The 11,815-nt window shown below is 45.3% G+C and overlaps 1 protein-coding gene across 1 annotated transcript; it reads right to left on the bottom strand.

The window, feature by feature from the left end:
- Positions 1-2,202: 2,202 nt before the first annotated feature.
- Positions 2,203-10,921, bottom strand: LOC118795394 (carboxypeptidase N subunit 2-like). The gene is made up of 4 exons (XM_036553852.1): positions 10,852-10,921; positions 8,300-9,483; positions 7,183-7,187; positions 2,203-5,054 (listed from the first exon to the last, which is right to left on the bottom strand). Exons 1-4 carry the CDS (start codon positions 10,855-10,857, stop codon positions 3,445-3,447), a joined length of 2,805 nt encoding a protein of 934 aa, XP_036409745.1. The 5' UTR covers positions 10,858-10,921; the 3' UTR covers positions 2,203-3,444.
- Positions 10,922-11,815: the final 894 nt, after the last annotated feature.

Here is an 11,815-nt window from a genome sequence, read left to right as displayed (position 1 = left end):
CTGACTCTCTAACCCCAAGAAAAGGTCGGTGGAGATAGTTCACTTCCAGTACAGATGTTGTTAGGTGGCTGCACAAATGGCTGTTGGTGTGCTCTGGAAGGTTGTGGCTGGGGCCTCCCATGTAGCTATGGCTAAGGCAGGAAAATCAGGGGTTTTCAGGTTTCAAATCCAGTACAGCAGGTTGAATGCTAGTCATTATAACCTCTCTGAGCAGCACTCAGCTACAGGAGTACTTGCTGCTCGGATGGCACGAAGGAGAGTGAGAGACAGAGAGGAAAGAGAGAAGATAGAGAAAGAGAGAGAGGGGGAGAAACAGAGAAAGACACATTTCTTTCCTCTCCAGGCTTCTTGAGGACAGATAGACAGGCTGCTTTTACATCCTTTCACTTGGCAAACTGTCCTACCCAGAGCGAAGTAGGAGTTCAGAGTTGCATTAACCCACAAAAAATGTCTGCACTGAGACTGCACCATTCTTACTAGCCTCCCTTCACTGGCTGTGTTGACTGTAAGTTTTGGACGGAATTCTTCACTGGCAAAAGTTAACCTCGGTGGTGTTCATAATTTTGTACCTAAAGTGAAACATTAATTATACACGCAATAAAACAAAGCTCCACACAGAGCTTTCAGTTCGGTGACAGATAGAATAACATTCACATGACACACATGAGATAAGCCAACCCTTTGGTGACCTAATGAGCGCCAAGGTCCTCAGGAGCAATTTATGACCTCTGAATTGCATTATATAAAATGATAAATGTATGTACATACAGAATAGCGTGAGGCTATGCCTCTTATCATTGGTCTGCGGATTCCCGTCTCCTGAATGAGTCATCAGTCTGTGTTTTCCTCTGTCTGCCTCTGTCGATGTGTCGAGATTTATATCTGACCACATTGTCTGTGTAACCCGCCCATGTCTGGCTGCGAGGCGGGGCACATGGAACTCCTGTTCGCTCCAGAGCGTTATGAATTATAAGCATCTGGTTTAGCACAGGCTCTCAGAGCTGTGGAGGATGGATTGGCTCAGCATCTGTACAGAATGGTCTGTGATTTCTCTCCCATCCAGGTGGAAAAGATGACGCCGATCTGGGGTAAGTGATGATCGTGAGCGAGCACGGGGCCACCTTCACAGCTTCCCAGTACCCCAGTCGCCAGGACACTCCCTGATGTCTCTCCTTTTGTTTCGCTGCTCCGCTGGTGTCCCCGCAGCCCTCACATGTCTTCTCCCCCCTGGGGACACTCCAAGATTAGATTCCTTCTTCCCACTCCTCTACCTGCCCCCCCCCCCCCCCCCCAAAAAAAAAGAAAAAAAAACCTTTCAGACATGAACATGAGGCATGATTACAATAACAGTAGTGTAGTAGTATTGGTTTCAGTTTTCCCCAAGAAGACCAAAGAAGAAAGCGAACGCTTGTGTTGTGTCTCACTTCACTCTTGAGGCCAGACGGGGGGGTTGTGACAGGAGCTTACCAGTACCTGTCATTCCATCTCACGGGGTAGCTGCGGCATCCCGCCACTAGAAATTAGTCGCCCCACTCCCTCTCTCTCTCCCCCTGACAGCGTCAGCAGGGGCCCTTGATGAGAGGTTTGTTGATATGAGGACCCGATTAGGCCCCGGCACTGAGGCCGCGTGGCGGCACAGAGCCAGCCGATCCCGGGGAGGGCCCCGCATCACGCTGGTTAACCTCTCCTCAGGAGACCAGCAGTCACAGCTGGTGATTGATTAATTAGCTGGCCAGCATTAGAGTGGACTAGAGCAGCCTAGTGTCCGTTTCTTGCTGCACAAGTGCACTTTCTGGAGAGTCAGTGGCCCCCTGGTTAAAGCTCTGCCTATCAAATCCTCTCTGCCCCCCCCCCCCCCCCCTGCAGGTTCTCATTGAGTGGGAAGAGGTTTTCTGTGCAGTCTTGGATTTTGTTCTTCATTACTTCACTTCATCTGTAAAGTATGAATGTGGCCATGTCAGAATACTCTAGGTAGGCAGGTTTGGATGTGGGCGTATTCTGCTAAAATTGGGGTGCAGTGGTGCTTCATTAGGAAAGAAGCATATTGCTCTTATTCCGCCTGCTGTGACAATTGCAGTAGCGGTGAGATACTGTGAGTGTTTTGTGTTAACCGTGGCATCAATCCTGAGATGTCTCGTGAGCGCCCATATTTCACATGTACACACACACATCAATCAGTCCAACTAAGTCTGAGTCATATCATTCTTCAGCACAGTATTTATTTTATTTTTTTAATACAACAAACTGTGATCAACCAGTGCTTTCTTGTAACAGAGATGTCAGGTGCCTTTGCAACTCCCAGGTTTCTGTGCATGTGAATACATGATCATTTCTCAGAGGATTTTGAATACATTGTATAATAAACTGTTGATCCCTCTGCACTAAATGATTTATTTGGCTTTCCCTTGTGTGCAATGGTATCCCTCCTGGTAGGAATTTGTTAGAATCTGCTTGTCCTATGGTTTATCCTTTGGACTATGGTCTATGGCTTTCCTGTTTGAGCCAGATTTGAGGATTTTTAAAAGGCCTGAGGGAATCCTGGGAATTGAACTTTACTGCTGGGAAAAAAGCAAATTGTTGTGTTTTTGTTCATCTTTCACAAATGTGGGATGCCATGTATCAGCTGCAGCACAGACAGAAATCTCTGCTAGAAACATCTCTGGTGTCACGGAAACACTGTGAAGATATACATATTGAATATATATACATATATATATATATAACTGTCTGATTTTAAATGGAGAGATAAATAGATGATTAAACTCTTAATTCTCAGGTGCCTGCATTTCATAGTGAACTAGTGTCATCTACTGGGAAAAGACTGAAGTGCGGATAGTCAAACTTCAAGACGGGTTAATGATTACATTATGTGATTGTGATATGTAATGATTAACAACTAACCATTTACAGAGCAGGATATTTACTGGACCAGTCTGATTCGTGCACCTTATCCAAGATTTCAACAGCAGTGCCCCACCCCCGCATTTGAACCCGCAACCTCCTGGTTGTGTTTATGTTGATGATTCCTAGTGTGGCGAATCCTGGAGGGCATATTGTGCACTTCAGCAAGATAATGAAGCCCAGAGCATGTCATAGACAAGAGTCTGCCATTCTCTCCCTCCGTGGACAGAAAACCAGGGCCATGTATTCTTCTTAGGACAATGCAGTACATAATACAACACTGTATTTCTGTTCTGAGAGAGACAAGGAGTAGGTGCGATGTCCAACACTGATATGACACCCCATCACCTTGGTTTGCTTATTTATTACCTTTACTTTTTTCACTTTTTGCTGTGACCCATAAGAATGAATTCATCCCTTCCTTACCATAAAAACTGCCGCATTCATGACAAGCCAGCAGTGCCCCTGATGGTCAAATGTTGAATTACAAAGTCCACTGGTACTCTGGATGCAGAGGAAGACTAAATGCTACAACAGAAGCATTTAAAGCGTGAGGGTTGCAGTTGCATTAATGCACTGGGTGGACTCTGGACATGCATGCGCCATGGCGAGGCTTATGCGATCCCCTGCCTCGTCGCGATACTGCACATCGAGTTTAGCCTGGGTGAAATTTGTCAGTGTGCACTGCACCGAGATGACACCATCAGTTTCCTGGACAACGCAGCTGCCAGAGGGCGGGGTCTGCTCCGGCTGATGTTCGGAGCGGGTGGGAGTGGCCGGGAGGGCGTAGCTGGAGTTTCCCACACACGTCAGCTGCTCCCTCTTCAGCGAGAGCACGCCCTGGCCTCTCAGCATCGCGGGTGCCTCACAGAGCATCTTAGGGACTTCCTGCACCATCTGGGCCCCGAACGACAGCCAGTCGTGCAGGTAGAGCAAGCGGCAGTCGCAGACCCAGGGGTTGCCGTGGAGGCGAATGATATTGTGGGCCAAAAAGGGGTCAAAGAAACCCTCAGGCACGCTCTGCAGGGCGTTGTCGGACAGGTACAGCTGGTCCATTTCGTCCTGGTCCTCGAAGGACAGCCCCTCCAGTGAGCTGATGTTGTTCTTCTGCAGGTGCAACACAGTGAGCTTTGACAGGCCAGTGAAAATGGCCTTCGGCAGGGTGGTGATTAAGTTTTCAGCCAAGTCCAGGTTCTGTAGGGCCGTTAGGTTTTTGAACACGTCCTCGGGAAGGACGGAAAGCTGGTTTTTGGACAGGAACAGCTGGGACAGGAGAGGTAGACGCTGGAACGTGGCCGGCGACAGGCTGGAGATTTGGTTGCTCTCCAGGTTCAGCTTCCTCAGGCTGGGCGGGAAGCTGACGGCAGCGAGGTCCTTGATCGCGTTACCTCGGAGATTGAGCTCCCTCAGTTGGCTGAGCCGGGACAGGAGGGTCGGCGGGATGTCGGCGATCTTGTTGCCCTGGAGATACAGCTCCCTCAGACGGGGCACACCGTCGAACGCCTCGGGCGACAGGTCGGAGATGAGGTTGTAGCTCAGCCTGAGGGTCTCCAGCTGGCCCAGCCCGCGGAAAAGGTGCCGCCCCACCGAGGAGATCATGTTCAGGGACAGGTCCAAAAGGCGGAGCCGGTGGAGGTGCTGGAACAGGTCTCCGGGGAGGCTGACGATGACGTTGCCCTTCAGCTGGAGGGTCTCCAGTTTCCGCAGGGCGTTGAACATACCGATCCCCAGGGCGCGGAAGTGGTTGTGGTTGAGCAGCAGTGTGGTCAGGTTGCTCAGTTCTCTCAGGCACCCTGAGCCAAGCTCCAGCAGCTTGTGGTTTCCGCTAATCTCCAGCTCCGTTAGGTGGCTGAGCTTATCGAAGGCCGCCCGGGACACACCTTGGAGCAGGTTGTTGAGGAAAACCAGCTTGGTGAGCCTGGAGCCCTCAGAGAAGTCGCTGGGGCGCACGTACATGATGCCCGTCGTCATGATGACCAGCTCCCTCACCTCCGAGGAGAGGTTGCGGGGCACCTCGGTGAGCCGCTCGTCAGAGCAGAACACCCGAGCTGGAGTGAAGCACTGGCATCGCGCAGGGCAACTGTCCCCATGGTAACACAGCTGCAGCAAGACAAGCAAAGCTGCACAAAAGCGCCTGCTCATCATTTTTTGTCCTAAATAAAGAAAAAGGAAAATTAGTGAGCAGGTTACACTCTGTTTAGAACTATTCTGAGATGGTCACACAACCCGACAGCATAATGCCATTAAATGTTTATGGGTTTTTTTTTTTGGTAATACATTTTGTGATGAGAAACATGAAATTTGATTATGCATAAATATTTCAGAAGAGAGCACCACTTTTATGAATATCAGCATAAATAACAGCAGTCGCTACAACTATGTTGCAACAAATATAAAAATGATAAAAATATATGTTTTACAACAAAAAAAATCCTGATTTATGGTGAGTAAAACACTGGAAGATTCAGACCGAGTTTTCTTGAATTTCCACATTTTTATTTTTGTTGTGTTGTTTTTCTTGTGTAATGAACTCACAAAGGGATGCCTGAGGAGATTAATCTATTTTATTCGTTGAGGGTGCGCACTCTCCCTTTAGCCTAAATAAACATCTGTCCAAAGGCAGCACCATGTTCTAGTTTGCAAAAGTTGCGTAGTGCATTTCACAACACAGAGTATTAACACTGTACGTCATGTGTAAGTCAAGCACATTTCAAGCAAAATGAATTTTTTACAGCGTTTGACACAATCCCATATTAATCTAGTCATTTGTGAAACATCTGATTTCTAACCATTTGTTCAACAGATGTGATCCCTACTTATAAAATTGCATGGGAATGTAAGATGCAGTTCCTTAAGGTCCAGTTTACCTCAGGGTTTCCAGGAAAGTGTTCCGCCACAGAAGCAAGGACTGCCTATATTGTCTCGTGATTTTCTTGTGCTCAGTTACGGTGTACTTTTTTTTGTTACCCCCTTGCATGGAAGTATATTTTTCTCATGCTGTTCACACTTGTACTTCAAAATCCCAAACTCCCATTTGGCAACCACAAAATGACAGTCAAAATGTAGACCCAGGAAGCAATGGTCAACTGCACAGTGTAGTGTTAACACATGGTTACAATAACTTACTGTTTATTGATAATACCCTTAAAGAGCTTTATCAATGCTAGTTTCAGATTTCATTTGATTGGTAAATTTTGAAGCCTCTCGTAAATAAGAAAACCATGTTTGACTTACCTGGGTGGACTTAATGAGAGACACCCTGTAATGTTGATCTTAGCTATCGGGATATTGAGTCCAACTGATTTACTGAAACAACTGTTGTTACAAATCTTTCAGTTCAACATGTCATAGTAGCTGGTGATTGGCTGAAATGGTCTTCAAACACACCAATGAGAAGCTGAAGGGTAACAATCAAGTGAAGACCATCAGAAGAGCAACTGGAATTTAGTTGTTGCTAGCACATATGACATGGATGGACTACCAAATTTATTGCATTACATTGCGCTACATTTATATCAGTTTACAAGAGGTGGGTAGTTATTTTTATTATTTAGTATGTTATTTTTCTGAGGCAATACAAGCCCACAGTAAACTCTGGCTGTACTTTGAACACCAGTGAACCCACGCTAAGCAAAGTTCATCCACCTCTTGCACAGAGCTCTGTGCTGGTCCAAGTCATTTCTGGGAGGCTGTATCACCTGCTCTCTGATTGGCGCAGCTGAAACTAGAAGTTCATTTCTGTTGTGTCACTGATCCCTTAATGTTGGTTTTGCTGTGAGATATCCCCAGACCTACAACTTTACCTTAGTGCTGAAAGTCAATGGAGCAGAAATCAGGATGGCATCACTGTTGTTACTGTTGAAGAGGAAATGGGGTCATAAAAATATCCTCATCTGCTTTTCTGACCTGTGAATTCTTCCTCCATCCACTTTATGCTGAACAAGACGACTTCTGTATTTACAAACTGATTGACTGTTCAGCTTCTTTTTGCTGAAGTGAATTAGTTCAAGTACATTGATGCAGATATCCCGTTAATATGTGTTATTACGTGCTAGTACAGGTCATTTTAAATGAATTCAATTGTGCTATGAACTGCAGGGGTCTACAGCTGACTAAAGGAGCTCATGGATATGTCCAAAATGCTTTCTCGGCACTTTCCTTCAACATGGTACCATAGTAATTGGACAGAAAGATGATAACCCAGCGATTGTATGGCCAGCAGATTTTTGTTTTCTCCCCACTCAGGGGTTACAAATAATAATCAAAAACAAGAAAAGAGACCCAGCCTGGAGTTAAACCAAAAACCAGACAAAGCACATCAAACTGCACTCACCTTTATTATGGGCCTAACAATGGCAGCAAGCCTCACCTGGGCTGATTAGCAGTCAGCTTCAGCTTTCAAGGTGCCTGTCTGTGAGGCCGCTGCTGTCCCGGGTCCTGAAGCCTCCCAGGCTGTGGGAGAGAGTGTCCAGAACCAGCAGGAGCAACCCTCTGTACTCCTGGCTCTCCCTCTCCAGCATCACAGGCACCAAAGGGTGTCTTAATTCAGAATAAAGGACGTCCGATACATTGCAAGCCTTCATTGTTTACTTAGCCAGCACAATGTACCTTTCAGCACATCCTGATGATTTATTCACCCCCGCCCCCCTTATAAATACAATTCCATCTTGGAGCAAAATCTGGTATTGGAAAATATTCCTTTATTTCCACAAGTGACCGAGATAAATGTTAATACAGTTTGCTGTCAAAAACAACTTTTCACCCTGTGCTGTTTTCAAAAAATTGCTTCTTAAGGGAGTAAAATTGTCTGCTCAGTTTGCATTTTATATCTTCAAGCAAGTGCAGCTATTTTAAAAGTAAAAATGATAATGATTCATATTATATATGTACAATGTATGTACTTATTTACCCATTTATCTATGCTGTCATTTGATCTTGATTTGATCTAACAGAGCTAAACAATGTCTTTTTTAAAACAATTTTTGAAAAAAATGTAACTACTATTCTAGTAGTTAACTGTTTTAAAACCCTTATGCTCTATGTTCTATAAATGAGAATAACAATCTGACAACTCAATGCAAGAATGCAAGGATTTGTTCAACTATGTAGCTATATGTAAAGATACAGCAATTGGAGCAGAATTCTTGGTATTGTATTTCTCCTCCACACTACATGCTTTTTTCAGTGTCCCAAAAGAGACTGTTGAAGTTACTCCTAAAAAGGCATTGTCCGTAACAGAAAACAAGCACAGTGTTGGTTCAGAGGAAAAGTCAGACCAACACACACATGCTATACAGATCACTCTGATGATGAAGGTGTTGAGGGATGGAAGGTGTTGATGGAGGTTCACACAAATCTCATCCGTTGCCTTTGTTATAGCAGCGATGGGCCCGTTCACTCCATGAGAAAGGCGTGCTCTGCGGTTTGGTCTGGTGGGAAAGGCGTCTTCTTAATCCTCCTCCACCACACGCTGATGATGAAGATGCTGATGACAATAGTGGCGACTAAACTGACGGCGAAGCGGAGGGTGTCCGGGGAGACGGCCTGCCCTTTGCCCGGTGCGGGGTCTAAGTCGTGACTGGAGACGTTAGCAATACTGATGCTGCTGAGCCGAGGGGTACCCAGGCACACCACGCTGCTGGCGTCGGGCACCTTGGACAGGTGGTGGCGCAGCCAGTTTTGGAGCGGGACGATGTCCTCGTCGCACCTCCAGGGGTTCTGGGTGAGGACCACCTCCTGGGCGGACTCCAGCGAGGACAGCAGCCCTCGGGGCAGGTTCGGCAGGGAGTTGTTGTGGAGGTTGAGGTGACGCAGGGCGGGCAGGCCTTGAAGCAGCTCCTTGGGGAGGGAGCGCAGGTGGTTGTGCTGCAGGGAGATGTTTTGCAGCATGGGAAGGCCCACAGGGAAGCGCGTGTGGTTTTGGGTGTGCAGGGAGAAGATACCTTTGGGCAATGTGGACAGCTGATTTTCGGAGAGATACAGCACCTGCAGTTTCTGCAGCTTGGAAAACACTTCCCGTGGGAGGTGCTTAATCTGATTTCCTTGAAGAAAGAGCGATTCCAGGTTCAGCAGGTCATCAAAAATGCCATCTGGGATCTCTGTCAGAGCATTCTGGGAGAGGTCCAGAGACCTCAGCTGTTTGAGCCCCTGCAACAACCCCCCTGGAAGCACACTGATTTTGTTCCTGTTCAGCAGAAGCATCTCCAGACGCCCCAGGTTGCTGAACAGGTGCGCCGGTAGGCTTTGCAGGTCAGTTCCCATCAGACTCAGGACCTCAAGGTGGTGAGTGCCCTCAAATGTGCCATGAGATATCTCCTCTATGCCAGAATTGCTTATGTTCAAAGTCCTGAGCGAATGAGAAAAGTTTTCAAAGTCGCTGGAATTCAAAGAGGAGATGTTGGTGTTGCTGATGTAGAGGTAGCTGGTGTTGGCTGGTATGTGGGCAGGGAACTCAGTGATGTCGCTCCCCTGACACTGCACCCTGCTCGATTCCTCACAGTGGCACTGTGACGGGCAGCCTCGTGCGACAGTGCAGAACAAGGCAGGGAGCAGGCAGAGGCATGTGGCCACAACCATTTGCACCTGCACAGATAATGACACAACTCATTAGAAGTCACTGATCATATTCCTACATGTACAGACAGACAATTTAGATACAGAGTGACAATATTACCAGAACTGATCATTTCAAAAATACTTTGAATGGTTTTCAGGGACATTTTAGTGAGATTATATCATGTTTAGATTGTATACTTTGCAAGGTTTACATCTGGTATGTATGCATATAATAATAATAATAATCATCTTTTATTTTTATCACTCACTCAAGAAACCGCATCCCAAACTTCTTCAGAAAGAAAATGTCAAATTCTCAGAAAGATAAAATAAATTTTTAAGGTCAGTGAATCAGATCTGTTTGTTTACAAGAACAACTGGTTTCACACGCTTTTTGAAAATTCCCCATGCTAAAAACCTGAGGTGAAATATCCTTTATGTTAGTGTTGTTAGACACATTCCATTCTCCACCCATATATTTTGTCTTTTTGCCTCTGGGCTTTTGATTTTTTTTTTCAGCAGAATAAAATGCTTCTGAAAAGACCTTTAAACAAGAACATTAGTCTTCTCAATAATATAAGGAGACCAAACCTTACCCCGGGGTTACAGAGGATAAAGGTTTGTCTCTGCCAAAAGAAGAATCGCTTTGTCAAAAACACCGATTTTATATCATTACAGATTTAAGTGGATTAATGTGACAACATGTAATGTGCAAATTGTTGATGTGCTTTTATCAGCCTGTTGTATTCCTTTGGCAGTAATACTATAACATGATGCTGCATCTCTCTCTCTCTAACTATGTATCTGCTCTTTAACTGCCATTGAAGTGTACGTATTTAATATAGTAAAGAGTGGGATACATGTGGCATGTCAGTTCAGAGTTCAGTTGAAAATCTTTTTTGGAATAAAATGTGTCGTAAGAAAGCTAAATATATATATATATATATATATATATATATATATATATATATATATATATATATATATATATATATATTTTTTTTTTTTTAAGGTTAATGTTTGTATCAAAACACTTGTTTAAGTGTTATATATTTGTAAAGAGTTATATATAAAACAATATCTCTGTGGAAAAATAAACTAGAAGCAAATACTGGGTTGATGCCTGATACATTTAAGCTTTTAAGCTTTTAAAACCTTTGCAACATTGTGAAGAACACTTTTCCCTATAACTGAATATTTCTGTCTGCCCTGTACGAAAACCACAACCCGGTACCTCTACCCAGCATCTTCCCTTAGTTTAATTTTTTCATTATTTTATTTTCCTTTCCAAAGGTGTTAAATCCAATATGATAAGAAATGCACAGACAGCTGCATTCCTTCTCCAACTGACCCCTGCCATGTGTATTGCATGCTGGGCACTGTGCAATAACTTACCCCCATGTCTGAGCCGGGAGACTCGTGTCGTTCTGCTCAGCCTGCAGACTTCTCAGCCAGATACAGTCTGTCTGACTGCGACAGTCCCCTCTGCTAACCCCCCCCCCCCCCCCCCCCCACCCTACGCAGGCCCTTCCCACCCCCCTCTCGCACGTGGAGGCAGCAGCCAGTTTTGGCAATTTTGTGCCAAGATCTATAGACTTTAAACAGCTTCTTCGTGATATTTAAACAGAAATTTCACAGTTTTTTTAATTATTATTATAAGAAAAGCACTTGTTGTGCTTCTGTAAAGTATCACTGAAGTTTTGTTCTATTTGTCTTCAGTTCCAAAGCTATCAACATTAGACACAAAAAAGAGAACGTGAGGGTGTGTTATTTTGCAATAATGCATCCACAGCACTCAGGTAGTGTTGCAGCCTAATCCTTTCACACCACTTCATATGTTTATCATAGCAGATGGCCCTATGGCAGAGGTAAATGTGCAGATCTTAAATGAGCTTAATTTCCATCTGCATCACCCCTTGCCCTAAACTTACCAGTGTCTGTCTGCAAAGAAAAAGTTTGGCTGGCAATCTGGGGACTTTTTTTGTTTTGAGGAGCTGCTGATGCTGTTGCCAGCAGAGCCCCACCCTGAGGGTGGAGCAGCCACAGAGCAGCAGGTTTTGTGCGCTGATAAAGACAGCGTGGCATCTGTACACCGATACATTTCCACCACTAATATCAGCCACAGTTCGATCACGTGGAGCCACTCATTAGAAAGGGGAAGCCCTTTCCATCGATTTACCGCGCTGACTTAGCAGCAGTGACTTCCAGTCTTCATGTCATCCGTGTGTACAGCTAGACGTGTACTGAGGCAACGGTACAACAGCGCCCCTAAATGAACTGGCAACTAATTTACAAACCCTGCTTCCTAGCCCTACCTCTACCTCAACGCAAGTAACTCACACTATTACCCAGTGGTCCT

The sequence above is a fragment of the Megalops cyprinoides genome, chromosome 20 (genome assembly GCF_013368585.1).
Source record: "Megalops cyprinoides isolate fMegCyp1 chromosome 20, fMegCyp1.pri, whole genome shotgun sequence".
Classification (NCBI taxonomy): domain Eukaryota; kingdom Metazoa; phylum Chordata; class Actinopteri; order Elopiformes; family Megalopidae; genus Megalops; species Megalops cyprinoides.
The sequence above is the reverse complement of the archived record's forward strand: the minus strand, read 5'-3'. Positions and strand labels throughout refer to the sequence as shown.